Genomic DNA, 24,692 nt, shown 5'->3' with positions numbered 1-24,692 from the left:
CACACACACACACACACACACTCAGGGACACACAAACACACACACCACTGTTAGGAGACCTATCTTGGTAGAATAAAGGCTGGTTCACCAAAAAAACAAGGATAATGAGGCCATTTTTCATTATTTTCCCAGTGGATTTTAAAATAGTTACCTCATAAAATAAATAGTTTAAGTTTCCACATTACGTTTTGCCTTTAATCTGTGCCTATGATACAACTAAATGAGTGGAGATTTTTTATACTCCCCAAAGTTTATATGAGGCAAATATATTAAAAAATGAACAGTCTGGGTAAGTGTGATTTTTTACAAAAGCAGCATCATAGAGGATGCTATGGTTGATGAAGGGAAGTAGCTCTGTGAAAAGAAATCTACAAGTAGAATTATTTTTATACTTGTTAGTCAAGTATCCGCTACTCTATCTGATCTTGTCTTCCCAGAGATAGATTTCTCTAAATTGGATTTTGCTTACATGGAAAACTTACAGAACTGAACTGGGCTAGTCAAGCACAGAAATACGTATTGTGAATGTGGGCTCCTAAGGAAAGGTCCAACTGGAAGTACTTAGGATGTGAACACCAGCAAAAAGAGTAAGGTGTTAAAGAGATCCTATAGGTTTTATAATATTAAAAACCTATGAGTTAAAATTAGAAAGAGTTGACTGTTCTTGTTTCGGAGACAAGTGGATTTAACCAGGCTATCTTGCTAATAAACAGAAATAGTCCTTCTTGTCGAAGCTCTAATTACAGCCTCTGAACCTTTCAGTAAGTTTACAGCTTAAAACATCTAAGTGACTCTGCCTTTTGAAAGCCATGTGAAGTCAGAGAGGCGGCCTAATTAAAACAAATCTTGGATAAACCACTTCACGGAGATAGAAGGTTGATGGTTGGATATATCAAAAATTGTTACCAGATGTTGTTCAGAGGCCTTAACAGTTTAAAAATCATGAGGGTTTTTTTTTTTTTTTAACAAAGCAAAAATATTCTAATTGAAGTTGTCAGCAGGAGTGAGACTAATATGCCTGTATTTGATTAAATAATAGTTTATTTAACATTCAGTGTGGCCCAGAATTGGCCAAGACAAAAGTCAGAAAACATTTTAGCCAGAAGACTTAAAAAGAAAAACACAGCAAATTGACAGTCCTATCTGGGTAACGTGCAGGCCCTGCCATTTGATAAGCTCAGTTTTTATCCCACCACCACTTTCTCCGTATGTCCGGCTGTGTACAGTGTGCAGGAATGCCTCAGAACCTGTGTTGATTAATGTATTTAGTATTTTACAGAAAAGGAAGGAGAGCAATGCAAAGTTATTGCTAAAACCTGGGAAAGCAAACACCATGTCTTTTTCTATTATGAAAATGTAAACATCTACATTTTTAGAGTTATGTGTTGTACGGAGGCTGCTGTTTTGACTCTCACTGGGATCTGAGGAGTTTAGCTGTATAAAATAGAAGAATGTCGGACTCACATGGTCCTGTTAGGACTTCCTGGCACCTTTTCCTGATTACACGATTGGAGCACATAACTACTTCCTTCCCCTTCGGTGTACAGCTGCGTGCTGCTCTCGGATGAAATGCAAGAATTCCTTTTGAAGAACACGGAGGCTGGACTCAGCCGGCCAGTCTCCCTGCTGGCCTGAGCCCCCCTCTCTCTGCATTTTCTGCTTCTCAGGCTGCACCTAGGCCCTAACCAAGACAGCCTGGCAATATCCTGATTTTTTCCAGAATACAACTTTGACTTGATGTACGCAGAAACTTAAAAAATCACCTTCATAGATTACTAGGACTTGGATATGTTTTAAAAAACCAATTTTTGACACAGTGGCCATTCCCCAGATATCGTTTGCTCTCCAAGGTCTGGATTTTTTAAGTAAATTGCCAGTTACTCTGTGGCAATTATGAGAAGACAACTTGCGCTAGAGGGTCATTAATCATTTAAAACATTCAAATAAAACTAAATGTTTCTTTTTAGATCTAAAGTGCAGCCCATAACACAATTGAAATAAAGTTAATAGGAGTAAGGAATGAAAAGAAAGAAAACAGCTGTTGTGCGCGCGCTCTCTCTCTCTCTGTCTCAGTGTGCCATGGGCCTCTAATCAGAGAGCGAGATACTGTATACAGTAAGGGAAGAGATTCCTGTTGATTCAATCTGCTTTCTCCTGTCCTGAGCTTTCTCAGTTGAAAGGAAGTTGGGGTGACGTTCTTGCATGTCATAACACTGCATTTCCAGACATTCAGCAGAAGGGACAAACGCCTGGAAGGTTTAGTTTTACAGCTGTTGCAGAACAGTATTCAAAAGTTGCTAGTTAGCTGCAAAGTGCTAATAATAATATAAACAGGGTACAAAACGTCCCCCGTGGGCTAATGAGGAAAAACTGTGCTCTTTAAATATAACTTCTTCTTTTTTTTTTTTTTTTTGCTATTAAAATAAATTTCAGTTTTGCCAATGATTTATTTTAAAAACAAACTTTGTGAAAATCTGAAGCACATTACCCAGTGAACTAAATTTGTCGTAGAAGACAGTATGGAAAATAACTTAGAGGCCAATTGCAAAGCTAATGACTCCATCCTATCTTTGCTTTCTCTGTCTTTGCCGAGTTCAGTTTCTTTCCATTTAATCTTCTTTAAAAATCCCTTGATTTTCTGACACGATTTTTGCTTTCAGGTCCATTTCCCTAGTTTATATTATCCTTTTGGCATCCCTGTAAAGGCAGTGCAGGGATTTTATTTCCCCCTTTTTAAAGGAGGTATAAATAGTAACAGAGAAGACTCAGTGAACTTGTTCCACTGGGGACAGAGTCCCAGGTAAAGCAAGGCTAGAATGTGGGTCTCCCAGCCCCCAGCCTGCTGCACTTTCACTGTGTGATGCCAGGAAGTGAAAATCATAACAGCACCATCCTGCAAACCACCACCACCCCTCACCCCTGCCCCATGTCCCAGAGATAAAGCAGGTGAGCAGCCCCATTCCTCCTTTAGGGAAAAATGCACGGCAGGAGCCAGAAGGTACTCATCGTCTGCACTCCTGCTCAGGTGCGTTGTTGGGTATCCAACCTTAGCAAACAAATAGATCTAAGGCTCACATTATTGTGAACTTATGTACAGTTTCCCTTGGAGTTTCCAGTATATAGTGACTGGAACTTGAGTAGTCTGTAAATGATAAATGAACAAAACAAGACAAAACAATAAAACAAAGGGGAAGGGAGGGGTGGGGGAAGGTGGGGTGGAGGGAGAAGACAGACGAGAGAGGATAAAGAGAGAGGGAGGGAGAGACTAGGGGTCTCAAAGCCAGGAAGGTTACGCCAGACCATCTAGAAAAACATGAACTATGCTTGGCATCCCTTAGCTAAAAGATTGTTTGTTGTTAATACTTCTAGTCTCCCCTTTTTATATAAATATATGAAGAAAAAAAGGAAGATATTAAGGTATTGATGTCTACTATGTTGCTGGCCCAAGTTGAAGGAAGGCGTCTTTGTGATTGCCCACTTGGTCTTTTTGTTTTTTTCCCTGCTGGAGCAAAACCTAGTAAAAGGCCTTGCTGGAGCACTTACCAGGACTCTCTTCCCTGGCAGCTACTGAGCAACTTGAGACGTTGGGTCACGTCTTTGACAGCTGTGTGTCTTTCTGTAGTTTTTACAGCTAGAGAGTCTAGCACTGGGCATTGGGCACTGGGCATTGGGAAGATACTCAGTGAATGTTACTAAAAGTGACTAAATGAATTTCAGGTTCATAGCGCCTCACGAGCACACCAGGTGCACACCCTGCTGCTCCTGCAGTCCTGTGCTCCTAAGATTTCCTGGTGCTGCATTTTACATGCCGTCGGAAGTAAACCTTGTCCTGTTTCCTGATACCTATGTGACACCTGTGTATCTTTTTGATGACTCTGACTTGCTCTTACTTAGATGTAGGGAAAAAATGCCATGTTAGAACCTTATAAAACACTTAATAAAGTACGCTTGCCGGATTATAAGATGTCTTTAGTTCATAAAAGAAAATGGAATTCATAGCTTTTCTTTGAGAAAGAATCTAAAAAGTAGTTAATCTCATACTAATTGAAATAAAAGTATAGTAACTCCTTAAGAACATGAATTAATTGGAGCTAATGTAATACCTACAATATAATTATGGTTTGGGGATAGACATAGTACTAAAAAAAAGTACATTTCCCTATCTAATAAGTAAAGTATTATTACTCATAATACTTTAATATCCTGTACTTGTAATATCCCTCATTTTCTCTTTAGAATCCCTATCTAAAAAGTAAAGTCCTATTTAGATACCCAATAGAAGAGAAAGTAAGTCTTCCTTCTTGTACATATAGATACTCAGACTTTCTGGAAGATTGGGATAACTTGTATCAATTATTTTTCTGATATGTGCCAAGGGGAACAATTATTGGCCCATTAAATACTTTTTGATTTTTGACACAGGCTAGTAAATGTATGCATTCAGGAAAAAAACCTGATGCTGCCTTTGTCGTAGAGATAACCGAAAAGCTCTATTGGTCTTTCAAGTACAGATAAATCTTCAGGAGAGTTTTCTCGTGTGAGCGGCCACAAGGGGTTTTATTGTGGACCATCCAAACATACCCTGTATGTTCATTGTGAACTAAGGAAATGGTACTGATGAAATCTCTAATAGTTGACCACGGCACCTGTCATGGGGTTATCCCTGCTTTTTCTGCTAATGAGGTTTTGCCAAGTTCTTCTAAACAGACTCTTTTGCAGTGGACAAGAGTGACCTTTATACTACTTCCTCCTAGTGTGGCTTTTGTAGGAAAAAGAAAAAGGAATGGATCAATTTTGTCAAAACAGTTACACGAGAAGTGTAGATAATGATGGACCCTTTCAAGGGTTTTTCAAAGCAAAGAAAATACTAGATGGCCCGGACAGAGTGAGCATATGCGCTCATCAGTATTATCAGATGCTCATTTATAAAAGACTCTTCTTTTGGTAGTCAACATGCAGAAGATTGGTGCGCGCATGCGTGTGTGTGTGTGTGTGTGTGTGTGTGTGTGAGAGAGAGAGAGAGAGAGAGAGAGATGTATTGATTTTATTTCATTGCTTACTGCTTTACTTCTCGTAATATCCCTCATTTTCTCTTTAGAATCCATACCAATCCCTTTTATTTTACCCAGCTCAAATGAAGTTGATTTTGCCTTAGTTTCACAGCCAAGGTATGTGCCTTAGATCCCTTGTTACTCAAACCACGAGCTTGGTACAAATGCTGACTGTCAGATCCTAGCCCATTATCTACTAAATTAAAATCTATACTTTGACAAGATCCCAGGTAATTTGTAACCCATGGCAAAGTTTGGTGCCAAGCCAGGTGCTATGATGTGTGCCTGTTGTCCCAGGAGCCTGAGGTGAGAGGATCATTTAGCTCAAAAATTACAGGCCAGCCTGGGCAATAGGGTGAGACCTCACCTCTCAAGAATTTTGTTTTTTATTTAAGTTTAAGAAATTACTATAGATGAAAAACAGTCTGCATTCTGTCCACCTGGCCATAGTGGGACAGGCATATGACCAGAGTTTGGCCGACAGGGCCCCCTGTGAAGACACTGCTTGTGCTATCAGAAAGTGGACTTGGGAGTTTACTCTGACCTCCAGAACAGAACATGTGGCAATAGATGTACAGCCATTTGCACCCGGGGTCTGAGTGAAGCTGGGGTTTATATAGAAGAAGCGTATCTAAGAGGGAGATAAATTGTCATCTCAGGACGTCATTTGAATCCTGGTTAAACGATGCCTAAAGTCGCAATTTTTCCTACATTTTTCAGCTGCGTGAATCAGAAGATTTCCTTCCTATTAATCCAGTTTGGGTTGATTTTCTGCCACAAGCAACTGCAAGACACTAAAAGATACAGCAATGAGTAATGATTACAAGCTTATTTGGGTCTCACCACCACTGGCATGGGCTCAGCTGAGTGTTTGGTGTCCATGTGTGTTCCCCATCTCATTTGTTGTAGCATTTAGGAGCATAAAAATCATGAAAATCCTAGGATCGAGACGTCGCCTTTCTTGCATTGGCCTCTTAATTGCTTCATGTATATTTATTTTGTTTCCCTCAAAACTATAAACACTTCAAAGGCACTGGACTTTTCTTACATGAAGCGATAATTTAAAGTAATAAGACGTTTATAAACAAACATACCAGAACTTATACCAAGTGAGTGTAGACTTTCAAAACCACCACCTGAGAAAGCTGCTAGTTTATTCAGGTTTTGCTGACTTTGGAGAGAACATTGTTGTAACTCTCTAGCATAATGACCAGCACTGCTTTTCGCACCATGAAATCACATTGGGACTTTGTTAGTCACATCTGATTTTTGCTTAAAGTGACACTACTGGAAATAATATTGAACCCAGTCAGATTATTTCAGGCCCAATTGACTATGCCTCACTCTACAACCTGTACAGATTTTTCATGCCCTGAGTCCCCCAGCTCCTCCCTGAGGACCCACTGGGAACTGCTGCCATCCAGACATAAAGGGATAGCACCTAGTCTGATAGAGGGTCTCTGGAATCACGTTCCTGCCCTACAGCCAACCACAGTTCCCATCTTGATCAGTCCGCGCTGTGCCATACTCTGTGGTTGTATATGTGAACATCACTCTTGCTTTTCACCTTCTTCATCAGCTTTACTCTGAATAAATGTTACTTTTTCCAGAAATTAGTTTCTCCCCAGGAAAGTAGGGTTTCTATCACTCAGAGAAACTATAGGGTGAAAATAATGAGTATTTTGCTGACAGACCTCAGAGAAGCTTGGAAAGTGCAAGTATGTAGTTTAACTAAAAGGTCTTGCCATCTTTGTGTAATACAAACTGATCAACAATTGTTTTAAAATGTGGCAGATAAATAGTTTATGGCTCAGTGGGTAGGGTGCCGGCCCCATATACCAAGGGTGGTGGGTTCAAACCCAGCCCCGGCCAACTGCAACAAAAAATAAGTAAATAAATAATTTGTAATAAGTGAATTAGAACATGTTTCTCTTGCTCTTCGGTGTGTTTGATTTTGTGGGAAGCAGAGTATTCTCTTTTCCTAAATGAGGAGGGGAGACAAAGTTTACAAGACAGTGAGTTCCTAAAATAGAAAATCCTTTGCTTATTGATTAAATATCAGGCATCTTTGTTGTAAGGTTATTCCTTTCCTGTCTGCTACTTTTACAGGCCAAGAAAATTTCAACAGGTAATAAACATTTAAAGAAATAAAGGGGTGGAGATGGCTGTACATTCGTTGCTAAGGAAAATCTCAACTTAGAAGGCGGCTAAAAGAAACCAATGTTTAAGGCTAGGATCAAAACGCATTTTCATTGTCATTCTAAGGGGAAATTAACCCAATATTACCAAGTTAAAAATTACATATTTTTGTAATAAGCAAAGCAAGTCTAATCACTAAACTGTAAACTGAAAAATACATAGTCAAAATCCTGATTTTAATTAATTTTATGAACTTTAAGTGACAAAGATGATTTTTTTAATAAAATGTGAGGCTATTTCAATGTTACAATAGTTTGTTATAAATGATTTTATCAGACTATGAAAGCAAAGCCTCTCTGCTAATATTTGGGAATTATATTACCCTAGCATATTGCAAAGTAAAGTAAAAGAAGGGATCAAACTCCAGAATTCAGTTTTACACGAATATTGTTTTCTGAATTTATTCGTTTTGAAATATGAATCTATAAAGGTGAAGCCAAGTTATTTTAATAATTGTTATTATATCTCACACTGCTGATTTTACCTTCTGCATAAGAGAGTTGTTTAATTTGTTTTTAAGTCGCAATAAGCCATTTGGAATGACTCCTGTAAGATATGTTTGTGTATATACATACCCACCAAGGTGAGTCTGAATATGCATCCCCTGGGTTAATTATCATGCTGGGTATGAACATTTTGCATGCTCAATTATTAACAGCAAGAGGAGGCTTAGTGTGATACAATAATCATTTTTAAATAATCCTAAATCTATTCAGGTTAAAAAGATTCTGACAGCAAGAGCTTTAAACAGTTGCCCTGAGCAAAATAGACACTGCTTTCTTTTAAAGTTAAAAAGGAGAAAGGTAACAATTATCCCAGAGACACTGAAAACAGACTTGTCTGATTTTTTTTTCTTTGTTTTGTTTTGTTTCAACAAATGCCTCCTCTATTACAAAGAACAGTGTGGTTGGGATGTAGGACAATGGTGGACCTATCAGGAGCAGTAATCAGATAAACAGATAATTAATGTGTTAAAAGTATCATTGAAATTAAGAGTAGCTTTCAGAGGTGCTGTTAGCGCTATACCACAATTCATATATTACTTGTCTGAAGTACTTTCTTGCATTATGCATCGAGAGTCCTTGTGGAGCCAAGGTGGAAAAATAACTCTTAAAAACATAACCACCATTACAAGATTAAACTTGATACTGAATTGAGGGGGTAGGGATCACAACTAATTAACCATGTGTTTACTCCCTTCAGACTCCATGTGTAAATCCACTCTGGCCTCTTACTATGAGAGAATTCTGAACGCAATCAGAATTCAGATTAAACGAAACTACTTATTTTTTAGTGACAGCATTAAATATTATCTATCTATTGGTATATTAGTATAAAAATATTTGTTTTCAGAATTAGAATTCTCCAATATGCCTGTAAGCTATTATATCCTATAAGAAATTTAGATTATTTTTCCCCTGAAATCATTAACTTAATTCTTCTTTATGTTTGCTTTTCAAAAGTAAAATACTGGATAGGCCTTTGCTAACCAGACTCAACGTTTGCAGTTTGCAATGGGCGTAGAATGACATCCACTTATTATTGGTTGGGCGCTCGAAGATCAGAACATTGAAATGTACTACTTTGCCATTTTAATAATCCTACCTTTTAATAATTAATAAATACTATCCTAAGGGTGATACTTTCAAATTGTTTCTATATCGTTTCTTTAATTGGCCACAAATGCTTATAAACATTCAGTGTCCGTGTCTTCTCTGAATTTCAGAATGACTTTCTCAAATAGGAACTCACATTATTTTTCCATTTCTTGTCTCTCCCTTCCCCCACTGGTGCAGCAGATACACATGCTTTAATAAACCCAGTCTATTTTCAACCTTAAAAAAAAAAAAAAGTCAAGTTCAAGAAAGAATAGCACAGCTGTTAACAATGCCTTATAGTATAAAACAAATCTATTAGGAAGGTCAAATTCTGGAAGGGGTCAAGTTAATGATATAAGTGGAATAATTTGGTCATTTTCTGAAATTTGTAAACTTATACTCATGAAAGTCCTACATTAGATCGACTAATCAGCTACACCTCTGGTAGTGGTGATTTTTCTTCTTTACAAGTTATAACTTATATGTAAACAACATAGTTTTTTTTGTCTAATGTTTTCATTTAATGTGAATTGCTTTAGATTTTAGTCCGGTCGCTCTATTTATTTTTTAGCCACTGCCTTCATTTGGGGTGAATTTACAATAAAAAAATAAAAATTAAAATAAATTTTATTTTTATTTTTCCAAAGATGAATATATCTGGGCACACTAAATATAAATGTGTGTGTAGCTATAAGCACATACTTAGTATGTGTATGTATATATCTACATATATATGCATTTAGTGTGTGTGTTTACATATATGCAATTTATTAAAATCTTATACAATTACTAAAAAAACAAAGATGACCTTAGCTCTAGCCACTTAGTTTTCCTTCAGAAAGTACACCAGAATTTGGAGCATGTGTATCCAAAAATGTTTTAAAATCCTACATAATTATTCACAAAATGCTATCTGCTGGTTTCATAACTTTCATTGATTTACTGACGCTGCCATTATATTTTTTACATCTACTTTTTCATTAAAGAAATAGTTTATCTTCTAAGACATAATGCCTTCACTGTGTGACTTTCCATTTAAAGACCATTAGTCCAGAAATTTTAAAATAGACTAAACTAGAGGACCTTGAAGCCTCTTTTTTGGAAAAGGAAATATGTTTATGTAGTTACATATTTTGAACATATGTTTGTGTGCATGTGTGTGTAGTTAACTATATATAACATCCATATATATTTATAAAATAGAGAATGTCAAATTTGCAGCTACCACCCAAAATTAATTCTTGTGAAAATTCCTAAATCTGGATCTGTATAAATCTAAGTGAATTGAATTTATTTATAATCTATGAATTAAATATCCATTGTTACATTTCATGTGCATAATCTATGTAGCTACACTAAATAAAGGAAGTAAGCTACCTGCAGCTAGCAATGCGTGATAGAATGGGAATAAGGGGGCATGATCTTGTAAGCCTTCCTGTAGGTTCTAGAATATTTCAAAGGACACTCATTCCTTCCCCAAATTTCTCCTTAGCTTTTGGGTAAGAAATATGTGTCCGTGATAGACTTACGAATCTCTTGAAAGTAAAACCACCTCCAGAGGGAGTTATGTAATGAAATCCTTTTAAAGGTCTTTTGGAATGTGGTAAGAAAGAAGAGAGGAGAGACATACTCATGTATCCTTAAATGCATGATTGATGTGATATACTTTTATGAATGCCATCATTTACATAAGAGAGTTTTAGTACCCATATTTTTTTCATGTTGTAATAATAAAGATTAAGGGCCTTTTAAATAAATTTTGTACATATGTGAATAGACAGAGATACTGAGTTATATAGGTGTCAAGAGCATATTCAATCATCGAATATCTTCTAAAGTCTAATAGTTGTTTAGTTATTGAATTATTCATGTTTTTCTGAAATTAAAGAGAGGAGGAAGGAATTTAATGATCTTTGTATGTCTGATATGTATCAAGTAGGGAATTCGATAGTCTCCCATACAGAATTACATTTATGTTAATTGGGTATGTATGTGAGTGTATGTGATTTGGGAAAACTCTAACATGGTCATAAAACTAAATTGGCAATAAAAATGAATCACAAGTTACCGAAGTCTTATTTTATACCTATTAAAATCAGTAATTATTAGGCAGACATGTAAGACATTCTCCTGTAGTCTATCACTTCAGTTCTTTTCAGTCTTTTATGTACAATTCACATACAGGTAAGTATGTTTATTCTCCACTCTGCAGGAAATTCAGAATTTCTTAACATCATCATTGGTATTTTAGTCACATTTATAAAATATGATATTGCTTTTAATAAAAATAACTAGGACCATCTCAATACATGGTAGTGCTTAAAATGTCTTAATGGATTCATTTATGAGTCTGTATGTGTATATGTATAAATACATTCTCAAATACATCTACCAACATATGCCACTTCTGCAATCTCTGCAAATTGCTCAGAAACTCAAGCAAACAAGGCCTGTTTCTTTCCTCTCCTTTCATAGAATATATAATCGAAATGTGGTCCAGAAGATATTGATTTTCTTTGGCATTTCACAAAAGTGAAACTGTTTTCAGTCTTAAGTTCTGTTTTCTGTAACAATCATGGCCATTTATATTTCACGAATAAAGCCTTGCTTAAGTACAATCCTTCAGTCACAGCATGTCTGTGTTGTTGTACACACAGGTTAGACCCATGTTTTAAGGGAATGGTTGTTTATTAAAATTAGCAGTAGCGTCTCCCGATAGAGCTCAATTCAATTAAGCTGTCATTAATTAAACACCTACTATCTGCAACCTACTGGTAATGAGAAGATTAAAGGAAAGATAGAGCTTTCCTTCAGAACCCTTCCTTCCCCTGAGGGTTACTCGTACGTGTAAATAATTGGAATCTGGAGCTCTACGTGCCATGTCTAAGCACTGAGAAAGAAGAACTATTGGTGATTTAAGACAATTCAACACGTAAAGGCTGAGGCACAATTGGCATTCTCATATCCCCAGAACTAAGCTTACTTATTAACAACAGCATAGCTTTATGATGAAGTGTAGTTTTGATAGATTTGGGGTAAATTTATGATTGTGGAATAGCACGGGCTAAGTCCTATGACACCACTTTTGTTTGTTTTCCTCTTATTTGTTTTGTATGTTTTAAATTTCAGCTTCCCTGTGAGTCATTTTTTTCCCAAGTATTAAGAGCTTGATAATTTCTTACCTTTGTTTTTATTTCAAATTCATGTTACTTCACAATAGGGAGAAAAAAAAATTTTAAGGCAGATCACTTTTAAAAATTAATTGTGGTAATTTCTTGCTGTAATTTATTTACATCTTTGGCAGAAATGGCAACCCGTTTAATAACGTCCGTCTGGGGGAAAAAATAATGTCAACGGAAAAAGAATATAAACATGAAGCAAGGGAAAATAAAGTTGTTGAAAAGTTCCTGGGTGATATTTTCAGAGCCCAGTCTCATGAAATAAAATGTCACTCACCAGGAGTTTTGTAGTGAGAAAACTGCCAGGTCTCTGTATCAGTTTCCTGATATCCCGCTCAGTGTACAGAATGTCAAAGTACAAAATGAGTTTTAACTATTCTTTTTCAATATGGATGAGCGAAGGGTAGTCTCAAGAATGCTTGATGTGATGAGGGTTGCTCTTGCTTTGCTATGTGAGACAGTGTGATTAATAAACTCCAGATCACAGAGAAAGCTGATGCAATTAAGACTTTTGAGTGCAGTTCCCTGCCCGAGACATTGTATTACCTTGAGCTATTATGGTGGTACTGAGGGAGGTATATATTATATATATATATATATACACACACATATATAAAACAAAGACAATCACTGCTTTCTTCATGAGCAGCTGCAGCCAGTCCCACTAATGGACGTGCAAAGCAAAAACTGGCAGCATAAGGTATGTGTTCGTTTTTACAGATGGTACTGCAGACAAGTTGGTAATTGAAAAGGAAGTCATGTACGTGAGCTATTTGACGGGGCAGTGGGGGTGGAGAGCCTATTAGAGGACTTTCCTGTGTAATTGACTGGGTGAGTTATTGAAGAAGCACTTTTCCCATGAAAGATTTCAGTTATTACAAAATTACATCATGATTGTTAAGGAATTCATACTTCCAAGTAGTCTTTTAAAAATCATGTTATTCAAACATTGAAAAAAATCAGCTTTGAGTTCCCTGTCTGCGCATTACTTTTCTAATGAAATTATCTGCTCCTGTTCGGTTTTACCTATGGCAGTCACAGAGCTTTTATTTAAAGAAATGTCTTCCATTTGAACGATGATGTCACATGCCAGGCGATATTTTAATCATTGGAAAGGTGTCTTTAAATACCTGTGATTTTATGTGTCCTCAGGAAATACGAAATTGAATGAAAATGAGATAACATTTTAAAATAATCTTTAGGTACACATATTAAATGACATGTAGGGTGATTTTCCTTCATTCCCTTTCCCCTTCTGGGTGTTTAAAAATTATAGAGAATGAAATGGTATGGAAAGTATCCCAAATATATATTGTGTGTTAAATATTTAGTCCACATTGCATATTTGGAATCAGGGTTCCTTTGTTGACACATTTGTGGTTCTTTATTCACTCTTTTCACTGTTTCACACCCCTGTATATTTAACTCATATATTCCCATAAGTTTTGTGTTATTGTTTTTCACATGGAAAGGAGCAGTAGTTACCGTCTTTATGCCGAGCAGACGAAGTGTTATCTTTTAACATCTGATGTGTTCTAAAACCTCTCAGTTTGATCTCCTGCAAAAAGTCGGGTGCAGAGTATGTTTGTCCTTGCTGTTCAGTGATGGAATGAAAAGTATAAAAGTAAACTCAGGGAAACTGAGGAAACTCAGCGCAGACAGGGAACTCTAAGCTAATTTTTTTTAATGTTTGAATAACATGATTTTTAAAAGAGGACCGTAAACTTTCATAAATACTAATGGAGGGATTAGGGAAAATAATTATAAATATTATAATTACTTTATTATCTGAAGATTGAGGAATTTGGTAAAATAACCTCATCGTTCGGAATTGGCAGTACTTTATCTGAAGGACAGTAACACCAAACATGGAGAAAGCTCTCTGCTCAGGAACATTCAACCATCTGAAGGAAATCCACTGAACTGTTCCCTGAGTACATTCATAGAACAAGTCAAAACCTCAGCACTGTTTTTCTAAGTGCATCTCTAGCCACGTCTCACGCAAAAGCAGAGCTCCAAGTTCACAACTATCCCCCATGCTGCAGACGTTATGAGGGGCTAAGTCACTGGTGTCACCAGCTTCTGCTTTTAAGCAGAGGCTTATTTCACATGTTTTTTTTTTTTTGACACAGCAAGATCAAACACATGCATTGCCCCCATCCCCCTTCCACCGCCGCGCCATCAGCCAAATGCTCTGTTCCTCTGGCTATGACTGCATCTGTCAACCTCAAAACAGCTTCGTTGCCATATCTGATCAAAATTGAGTCATTTCTTTCTGGTACCTCAAAACTTGCATAATTTAAATCAGCTGTGTTAAAGGCGTTTGAAGGGGTAAATGTTCTTTAAAGGCAGGCTATGGGGAAATGTTTTGGGTAAAAATTCTCCAGTTTCCTATACTAATAAGACCTGGAACATGGCTAAGAATTGTAGCTCTGAAGTAAGGAAGAACTGGATTTGAATCTTAGCCTTGCTGTTCATCAATTAGAAAATGTTTCTAAGCTACAGTTTTCTCATCTGTAAGGTGCAGAATGTTCGGGGGGGGTGGGTAAAAAATAGTAATACTAATTATACTTGCCTCTTAGTATCATTTTGAAGATGTCAGATAATGAGACTAAGCCTATAGTACATTACCCTGCACATATTAAATTACAATGGTAATTTTTTAAAATAATACTTTTTAAAGTACAAAAACTAGTCAAATAAGAATTACCAGGTAATGGATTAAAAATTGCTTTTTAGCACGTAGTCCTGTCTCATTGCCTAGACCTAGAGATCAGGATGTAGTGTTTGACACTAGGCAGGTAAGTCAAGCAACTAATCTCAGTTTTTCACTTCATCAGTAAAAGGAGAATAATAATAATTCATTAAACCTGGATGGAGAAAATGTACGTCTGGTGTTCTTAACCTTGGGATCCGTGGGCCCTCAGGTCTGTCCAAATCTTCACATACACTTTTGAATATGTGCCATTATTTGTAAAATATTTTACACTTATTTTTTCTGAGGAGGTGTTATAAATTTTATCAAAAGATGTTATGACTCCCAAGAATGTAAGGAACCATTGAGGAATCCTTAAAACTAAAATTTATAAAACTGCCTTGAGGATGGTAACACTTCTCGGACCAGTTATTATCTGAAAACAGTTATATTTCATTGGATTTCATTGTCTATTACTTCCAAAATGAGTATTATATATACACATTAACAAATATAAATATGCATATATATGTATATGTGTGTGTGTACAATAAAAAAGGCAGACCTAGATAGTTAAAACATAAAATAACTGACTGTCAAATTAAATGCCTAGAAGCTGAGACCTTCCTTCAGCTTCAGGGTTTTTCTAGAATAGTTCTCTACTTTATCCCTGATAAAGGATAATGTGAAATTTTCCCATCATAGATGTGTTTACTAAATATGTTGTATAAATAAAATTTGAAACAATTTTTTTAAAGTATCAAGTCAACTCCCGCTGAAGTTTGTTTAGGAGGTGCTAAGATTATTTCACTGTGCCGCCAAAAAGCCTTTTCCTATGTTTTTTTCCTTCCAGTGTCAGATTTTGGCACTGGCATCGGAGAAAGCCTGTGTAGAAAAACTTTCCAAGCATTGTTGTAGCTGAAGGAAAGGTGAAAACAGATACATGGTGGCAGAAATAGAAGTAGTGAGAGACTTGAGTAGTTCTTTTGACAATAATGACTTTCACGTGGAAAGAAAGACAGTGCAAATATATAAATTTTCAACCATATTTTTAGCCATCAAAATGCATGCTTGCTGTAAAGGCAGAATATTATTACAGAAACAGTATGAGTTAGAGCTCTAAAGGTCGAAGTTTTTCCAATCCTCAATCTGTTATATCGTTTGATTATGATATTAAGTGTTTGATTTGCTCCCGTATCAAATACAAGAAAAAGCAAAGAAGGGAGAGGGGATCTTCAGACCTGCAAAATAGGTTTGATTCTTTATGATAAATTGCTGAAATGCTCAGATTTAAATATGTGTATGAATAATTTAGAGCAGGGCATACATTGGGAAATGGTGGTTTCTTGCTATCCTGCTGCAAGCATCACCAGTTGCCTCTCGGCAGAGATGGAGCTCATGTGTTCAGCACCCTGGTACCAGCTGAGGTACTAGGCAGCTCCCTGTGTGGCGATTTGTCAGCAGCATGAGTGTTAGGCACGTTCGTACCTGGGTACGATGTAGAATTGCTGGGGTATGGATTGCCTCACATCCTGGAACAGAAGTTGTTCCGTTGCTCCCAGTCAGAGATGTCAGTTTAATTTACCCTGGTCTCCATTATCATTGCTGATGTGTTGAGGAAGTGAACTTAATAAGCAGGGTAAACAAGTTTTGTTTCCAAGTTCTGAGGTGATTATAAGATGGCTGCTTGGCTGAACCTTATAGAGTCCCTTCAGTTTTCTGGCAAGAAATTTGAGGGCAGAGAGGGCTGTTTTAAAGCAGGCACAGACTTGCTGAAAAGCCCATTTGAACTGATTCTTCACCATTTTATTTGGAACAAAAGTCAGCCAGGATATTGGTAACTATTGCTTTCACTTGGCAGATTTCTTCCCCTGCTCTTATTAAACTGTTGGCCAACCTGTGCTTCTGTTAAGATTTTGGCTGTTAATCTAAAGGTGTTTATTGCAAGCCACCATCTATTTTAGCTGTAGCATTCTGTGTATTTCACAAGATCTCCTATTGTAGTGCCAATAGCTGGTTAATTCTATATGGGGAAGAGGGGGGCATGGATATGACCTTTTTAATGTCTCTTGGTGGTGAATAATAGGTATAAGGAGTACAATGACATTCAACATTTATTCAACAATTAATGAATGTCAACTATGTATCTGGCAGTCAGGGATGCATTATTTAACTCATGTCAACTCCATTGGTAGTTAATAGGTCAGTGTTATTGACAGGACATTATTACTAATGTGACAATAAACTAGTCTTGTTTCTGAAATGACTAGACTACTATGCAGTTTCATAAAGGAGCGCAGAAAAAGTAAGCCCATTGATTATTAGATAACTTTCAGCCTTTTAGTGAGATTTATGCATGGGAAATACTTTCATTTCTTCAGAAAAGTTTCCATGTAATTAACATCATTTAAACTGTCAATGGCTGTGAGCAGCTTGAGTTTGTGTCACTTTAACTCCACACGTAGGTGTGTGTTTAGCAGTTTCTACTGGAAATTGCAAAATTGCTGTTTGTCACATGCAACATTGTGACCCTGGCTCTCAGCACAGTGCCAGGCACCTGGTGGACACTAAAACTTACCACTAAAATTTTATGACTACGAAATTGTACCGGAAGTTTCCATCATAGCCATCTATCTATGCATTTCCCTAAAATTAAGTTTGCAAAGGATTCTTGACATAAATGAATAAACGCAGGAGATATTTAAAGAGTTAAAAATATTTGAGGTGTGTCCAGAGTAATGTAATGTATATAAAATTTCAGATTGGTTCTATTTTTAAATGCTAAGATATAAAACCATAAAAAATGTGAGTAAATACTGTGCCTGTCAAGCCTTGTTCTGTAATTCGATGGCTTTAGTATGGTTCTTGTTCATAGAAAACTATTAAGATCATTTCTGGACTAGTTCCCTCAGCAATGGAGATTTTTTACTATCCTGGAGATGGAGATCCATGTCTCCTAATGTTAAGCTAGTTGAATAAATAATTCAATTTTACTTCTTATTCATCTGATGGAACCAATTCCTTGTTAATAATGAAATTTGGACACTTTAAAATTTGTCGTTGTGGCTGACCTTCAAATAATAAAATAAAATAAAAACAGCTTAACCAATTTAAAATTAATTTTTTTCTCAAGTCTCACCCGGGTTTAGCTGCACATGACCCAAACTCAGCCCATACTGATACGTAACTGCCTGAGGATGTAAGTCCCCCAAATGCAAAACCCAAATTGGAAAAGTTAAGAAAAACGTCTCTGTCTTGACATTAACCACTAACTCACATAGTGGTTAGCTATTAACCCAAACACCAAAGGTGTGTTGTTATGTTTTCTTTTCTTTTCTTTATTTAGTTAAGATACCTCTTATACTTCAAATGGGGGTGGGGGGTGAACGGAGAATTATACTGGATTTAAAAAGTACTTGGATTCAAAGATGTGTCATTTTCTATTTCAAATCCCCGCACGGGTGATTGTCCATATTCACCACCCCCACTGCTGCTGTGAAAATCAGTCCTGTGGTCATAGTACATTTGCAGCATGGAAAGGGAACAGGTGATCTGAAGAAGTCTCCATAATCATGGGAAAGTACTTGCTAGGCCAAGCCCTGGCTTCAAAATTCCTTGCCATTAACTGCTCCCACCATTAGCCTTCCTCTTTCACCCAGGAAATGACCAGCCAACCGAAGGCATGGAGACAACATCAATGCAAGCTAAACTTGACTGGTTAAAGTCTTAAAAACCAGTTGAAAAAAATCATTTTCTTTGATTGTTAAGTCCCAATTTTTTTCTGTAAAAATTTGAGCTGACATTTAGTTTGTACAGATTTGGATTTTCTGGAGAATTTCCTTCGCTCTTGCCCTCTGCTAAGGGGATAGATGGTGCCCTCAGAGAAGCTCAGGAAGAGAGAACACACCTCGTGTCTGTGGCTTGGGCTGTGTAAGTGGACAATGTGAATTAAAGATAAAATCCTTAGCCCTCTGCTAACTGAATGAGCTCCTCCCGGCTCAGGGGACCCCAGGAGCACCCTGAAACTAGCATCCCAGCCATGGGGTTCATGAAGGAAGAGATGACGCACAATTATAGGTGGTATCATTTCCCTTCATAAATATCCATAGCTCCTCTACTACCTTGTTAAATATATGTACGTGTGACCATCCTGCTCAGCATAACATTCCCTTGTCTTTTATCTCTTCTGGGAAGCAAGCGCCTTCCTGGCTTCTGGTGGGGGCTGTGCTTCCTAACCTGTTGGAATGGCTTCCCCAATGCAAACCTTTGTGAGAAATAATGCGCCCCTTTTCCCAAAGTATAAACCTTGTTAATTAATTGATTTTTTTTCATTAGGAAACAATGGTTTTCTCTCATGTGAGAGGAGAGTAAATTTTGCGCTAAGTACGATTGTCAGGAAGGCCACTTGGTCTTATCTGCTAGTGACTTATTCCCACAATTTCTCTCCCAGTGCTGACCTGATCCTCGTGACTCATAATTCTCCTCTCTCTTGCACAAGGTCACAGAGGTACAAATTATTATCTCTTAAAAAACAGCTTGTAAGAAAAGGAGACACTTACTGTTTAAATATACCCGTAACACATACAGAACTATCAGATAGGGGAGAACTACAGCTCTGTTCTCCCTGGCATAGCAACCCCTGCATCTAGCAAGTACCTGACTCAGCTGTTTCTCAAAAACAAGTGTGGAATAAGGTTTATTGGACAAGTAATGTCCTTGACTTTACTGTCTACAGCATCATCAGCCATCTCTGTTCAGGTCTAGATTAAGTTGTCAACCTGGATGGAAGCCATTTAGAGATACTTAAAACAAAACTTCTTTTTCTAAAAATAGAAGTGAATACTATGATACAAATAATAGCAGCCAAGATTATTTTCAACATGTTTAAGGCTCAAGCTCTTTGGACAGAACACTGGCCTGGGTGAGCTCATCAGACAGAACATTCAATGACTGTCAGGAGCCATGATTTCTGACTTTAATAAGCATAGTGCAAAGGAGAGTGACAGAGTATTTTAAAACTCCATCATTCAGGACAAAATACGAATGAAATAAGGTTTAGGGATTTTCTTTTTAAGTTAAGGCCAAAATTAGTTTTTTTAAAAAATGGGACAGAGGGGTCTAGCCCCATGGCTCACACTTATATTCCCAGCACTCTGAGGCAGGTGGATAGCTTGAGCTCAGGAATTCGAGAACAACCTGAGCAAGAGTGAGACCCCGTCTCCACTAAAAATAATAGAAAAATTAACCAGCCTCATGGCAGGTGCCTGTAGTCTACTACACCTGAGTACTGTAGCTACTGTACTCTGGAGATAGAGGCACGAGGATCACTCGAGCCCAGTGATTCGAGGTTGCTGTGAGCTATGATGCCATAGCACTCTAGTCTGGGGTAACAGAATAGGATGCTGTCTCAAAAAATTAAAAAAAATAAAATGAAAGGGGGCAGGGGACGCTTTTATTCTGCATCCTTTGGCAACAGACTGCTTCTCTGCCCTTGATTGGGCTAAAGATGTTGAGAACTTCAAAGGAGGTGCCTTACTGTGCCCCCCACCGGGTTACATTGTACACAGTGTGACCAGGTCCAGGCTCTCCTCGTGTTGTGAGATGTGGCTTGTGTTCACACAGCTGGGAGGTTGGGGGGGGACTTTATCCACTTCTCCAGCCTTCTCTGTTGCTTCCAGAAGTTTCATGTATACCAAAAGTAAGGTTCTACAAGGCTTGCAAAAGTGCTAAATTTAAGAAGGGAGGTAACTTTATGTGTGAAAAATTTCTCACCGACCTCTCACTCTCCACCCCCATGCAAGCATGCTCCTATTGATTTCATATGTGAACACCCAGACATTTCACTCTGACTCAACTTTCCATTCTCATATTTGACGAGATTGGTAATAATATCCAACTATATGTTTTTAGCATATCTCAAATGTTCAATAACGAGATCGAGGGGATGAAAACAAAGCTAACAAAATCCTTTCTCATACAAAAAGAAATCACAATTGAATCCCCCTGATAAATAGCTAATTTATTGAGTATTTTCTACACTTCTGTCATTGTTTTAATTGCATCTATGAATCCGCATAATAATCACACTGGTTCACACCGTAACAATGGGGGAAATTTAAGCACTGGGAAGTTAAGCGATTTGCCCCAAGTTTTACCTAGCAAATGCCAAAGACAGGTTTTGAATGCAGATAGTCTGACACTTAAATCCGGTTTTTAATCTTTGTGCTAAACTGGCTCTAAGTCAATTCCACCTGCCTTTGATGTGTTTAAAAATATGGTATTGTTTGTCTAAAATGTAGCAAGCTATATTGGAGTATAAATTTTACAAAAAGCAAGATAAGCCTGTAGAAACCAGGGGTTTAATATCAGGATTTTCCTTCCAACTAACGAAGGGCATTTTCTTTGCAAGAGCATTAAGCACCAAATTGTGCAAGGGTTGAACTGCTCACTGAAATCAGGATTCCACGCACTTTGGCATGCTGTGTCAGGCACCCCGGGAGGGCATGAGGAAGGGAAAGCAGGCTGGAGTGAATGGCTGCACATTCGTATTTAAGCTGCAGCCATATATGTGGGTTAGTTTCCAAGTGGACATTGACCCTGCCTTTGTGTGGATCCAGTGGTGTTTATTTGCCAGGCATGTTATTTAGATCTGGGATGGTCTCAGGAAGTTTTCACCAGGATAAGCTAAGTAGACTCCCCAACTTACTTGGTAAGAAAGGAGCCCCAGCATGCTTAATAAACACAACCTCTAATACAGTTCACTGATCTGGGGGGAATAGCAGAGTCTACCTTTGTGGTATGTGCCACTTGGTATTTGAGGACTGACCCCCAGCATTGGCTCTTGCTGTTACCCAGATTCAGAAACTTGCGATGCGTTTCTGGTTCCGACTTGGGTGCTGGGAGGGAGAAACAGGGGAGCCAGAGCTAATCTTTGTGTAAATCTAACTTTTATTACATCACCTAAAAGTAGCACAACCTGCTACACTAATGAAATCGTGTTCTTGGTTTAAAAGGGCAATTGTTAGCCTGACTTTGTGCTCACTAAAAACATTCCCCCAATCTTGTTAAGTTATTGCTCTCATTTCAAATTTTTATGGCTGTGCAGCTTACCAGCCCTCATTTCTTTACGTTTCATTCATTTTCCTTGTATTGATGATTAATGGAGGATGTCGAATGTTAGAGTGAGCAGGCATCAGCAATTGCAAGATCATAATTAGTTTAGCTGACGAGGGCCTCTGATAGCACTTGCATCTGGATGGAAAAATTACCCTATAGGGAACTGGCTGCTCCCCAGGTCTTTTTAGTGATACATTGTGAAACACCCGATGAATCAAATGCCCTTTCAGTGCCAAGAAAGTGTTCCAGTCTTGAAGCCAAAATTATGTCTGCAGAAAGCTTTCCATTTGAAATGTATCAGAGTACAATTATAACCATTGTATTTTCTTGGCAGGGATACCACTCTTCTACGGTATGGACTTGAGTTAAATAAATTGCCTAAATTTTATGAATCCCTGAAATTTTGACTTACAGCATTTGTAATATTTAATTTATAATAAAATTAGGTTCCAGCAAGACTTTTTCCACTCCTTATCTAACATGCATATTTTATCATTAAAGGCTTTGCTTCCTAGAGAAACGGGGAGCTGAACTGCAATTCAGGCTGTCTTTTTTTTTCTTCTTCTTTCATCGAGAGAATTCCATTTCCTGCCTGTTAGTGTCTGTGCCTACAAACACAGCCTGACTTTTGTTTGAATGAGAAGTTTAATGGTATCGTTACTTGATAGCAAGAATGGAACAAGCAATACTAATTATCTCCTTTTAAATATGCTTAGATTAATTTGGAATCTGTTGATAACAGAATTCGGGCCACTAAAATCAATTTGTATTCGGAAACCTTTGCAATTTCCAAGTCTAAGTCAAATTAAATAAATAAATAGCAATTGAAGGGCTGTGTTGTCAAGCTTACGCAGGAGGCTCATCAGTATCCTCGTTAGTAATATTCTCCTTGGCTGAAGTTTCTAAGGGTCCTCCCAGTTTTGGGAAATAGAGGGCGTTCTCTTTCAGATTTTACAATCACAGACCAAAGACCAGAATTGAGGATCTTAAATTCTCTTAATACTTCTGTGACGTGAATGACATGCAAAAACCTTTTAAATCGGGTTTAATTTTCCATGATGTAGAGAATACTCTTATTCAAAGCTTGTTTGTATTTTAAAGCCCAGGTAGCGTGCGCCTTTCCTTTTGCAGAGCATATTAAACGTATTGCCGTGGTCTGTCTTTTTGACTTTTGTTTTGACACTTTTAAAAGGTACATTTTAGGGTTCAGCATTTAGGAGGCATCATTAAAGGCACAAAACCCAAAGTTCAAAAAGTTAAAGCTGTTTCTGTGAAAAGCCTTTGGTGTTCCACACACCTCATCCATCACTGTAGGGTTAATTATAATGAAAATCAGTGGTGCCTATTAAACACAATTGAACCTGACCTCATTATGGGCTGTGTGGTTTTATACTGTCATTGTTGCAAGTCTAAAGACAAAACTCCTGGGTTGATTTGGTCTAACTCCACCGATCATGTGACTCACCTCTGACCTTGGCTTTGTCCCCCTGTTTCAGAGGCGTAGAGGCTCCGGTGTTTTTTGTGCCAATTGCCTGACCACAAAGACCTCTCTCTGGCGAAAGAATGCAAATGGCGGATATGTATGCAACGCGTGTGGCCTCTACCAGAAGCTTCACTCGGTAAGAACGCGTTCCAGTTTCAGTAAAAGCTTTATACAGCAGGGTTGTCTGGTCTGTAGGGTAAGTCCCATTCCTTGGCTTACAGTGCCTGCCCCTGTAGGGTTGTTTAATACAGTCACTTCGAGCACATGTGATTTATGGTGAAAGGGGCTCGTTTAGATGCTATGGCGAGATACCTTTGAGGTCATCAGTAATGCATTATGCTTCTTTTGATATAAAAGGGAAAATGACTGTTTTCTGGGAACTTCACATAACAGATAGTTGAACTCACAGTTATCAGAATTCGGTGATATTCAGTAGAAAGGAGAGACCTTTTGAAAAGTTTCAAAAATACACAAATTGTTAAAAAAAAAAAACAAAAAAACAGAAAAGTCTCTTGTGTTTAGTATGAAATACAGGGCAGGGAAAAAACTCTCTAGTTTGTCTTTGGAACTTGCAAGTGGCATTTTGGCTGCTTTGAGGGCTGTTGGAGGATACCCTCAGAGGTCAGTGCTGAATTGATATTGGACCAGAGAATGTCGGGCGGATCTCTGCGGTGCTTCCCGTGGGTGTTTAGGTGAGATGCCCAACATCCTAATTGTACATGTCAGGGTAAAGTGCAAAAGTGCTTTATCTTTTAAGATCTCCAGCTGGCTTTGGCCCATGAAGGTCCTTTAAATTACTTTGCCCACAATTTTAGTTAGAATTTTGTAATAAAGTTTAAACTCACAAAGACCCCATCTAAATATGCATTTGACTTCTTGAAAGATATGTATTTATTTTAGTTTAGAAAGTTTATCTGCTAACAAGAGCTGACTTTAAAATAGTCATACCCCATTTTGTAAACAGAATCTATCTCCCTGTGTCTTTTCATTGTGTTTGGCATTTTACCACAGCTCTTAGCACCGGGCAGTGAATACATTACAGCTACGGGGAATACAATTTTAGACAAAACATCCTCATAAATGGACCATTGGAAGCACTCTTAAAAAAATCTGTGCTGCCAGCAATATAATTGGTAGTAAACTGTGAAAACCTTAGTTATTAGCATGTAACTACTAGAGAGATTCCTTCATCACCACCACCACATTCCACCTTACGTTTTTTTAACCTTCGTCATTTAAGCACAGCAATAAGCTTCCATTTAATGAGTACTGACATTAATGATTTTAATTGAACTCTGGCCAATCATAGGCCAAGAATTAATTAAACTACTCTTCTGTGAGGTTATGGTAATTTAACCACTGTGATAGAAA

At 37.6% G+C, this 24,692-nt stretch overlaps 1 protein-coding gene across 6 annotated transcripts in view; it reads left to right on the top strand.

The window, feature by feature from the left end:
* TRPS1 (transcriptional repressor GATA binding 1) overlaps window positions 1-24,692 on the top strand; it is a 260,682-nt gene that overhangs the window by 227,564 nt on the left and 8,426 nt on the right. For all 6 annotated transcript variants that reach the window (XM_053559087.1, XM_053559085.1, XM_053559082.1 and 3 more), the window contains one exon: window positions 23,335-23,457. In XM_053559087.1, the coding sequence (XP_053415062.1) occupies window positions 23,335-23,457 (123 nt within the window). The remainder of the gene's footprint in view (window positions 1-23,334; window positions 23,458-24,692) is intronic.

This window comes from Nycticebus coucang, chromosome 13 (genome assembly GCF_027406575.1).
Source record: "Nycticebus coucang isolate mNycCou1 chromosome 13, mNycCou1.pri, whole genome shotgun sequence".
NCBI classification, from domain to species: Eukaryota; Metazoa; Chordata; class Mammalia; order Primates; family Lorisidae; genus Nycticebus; species Nycticebus coucang.
Note: the sequence above shows the minus strand (reverse complement) of the source record. Positions and strands in the feature narration are given on the sequence as shown.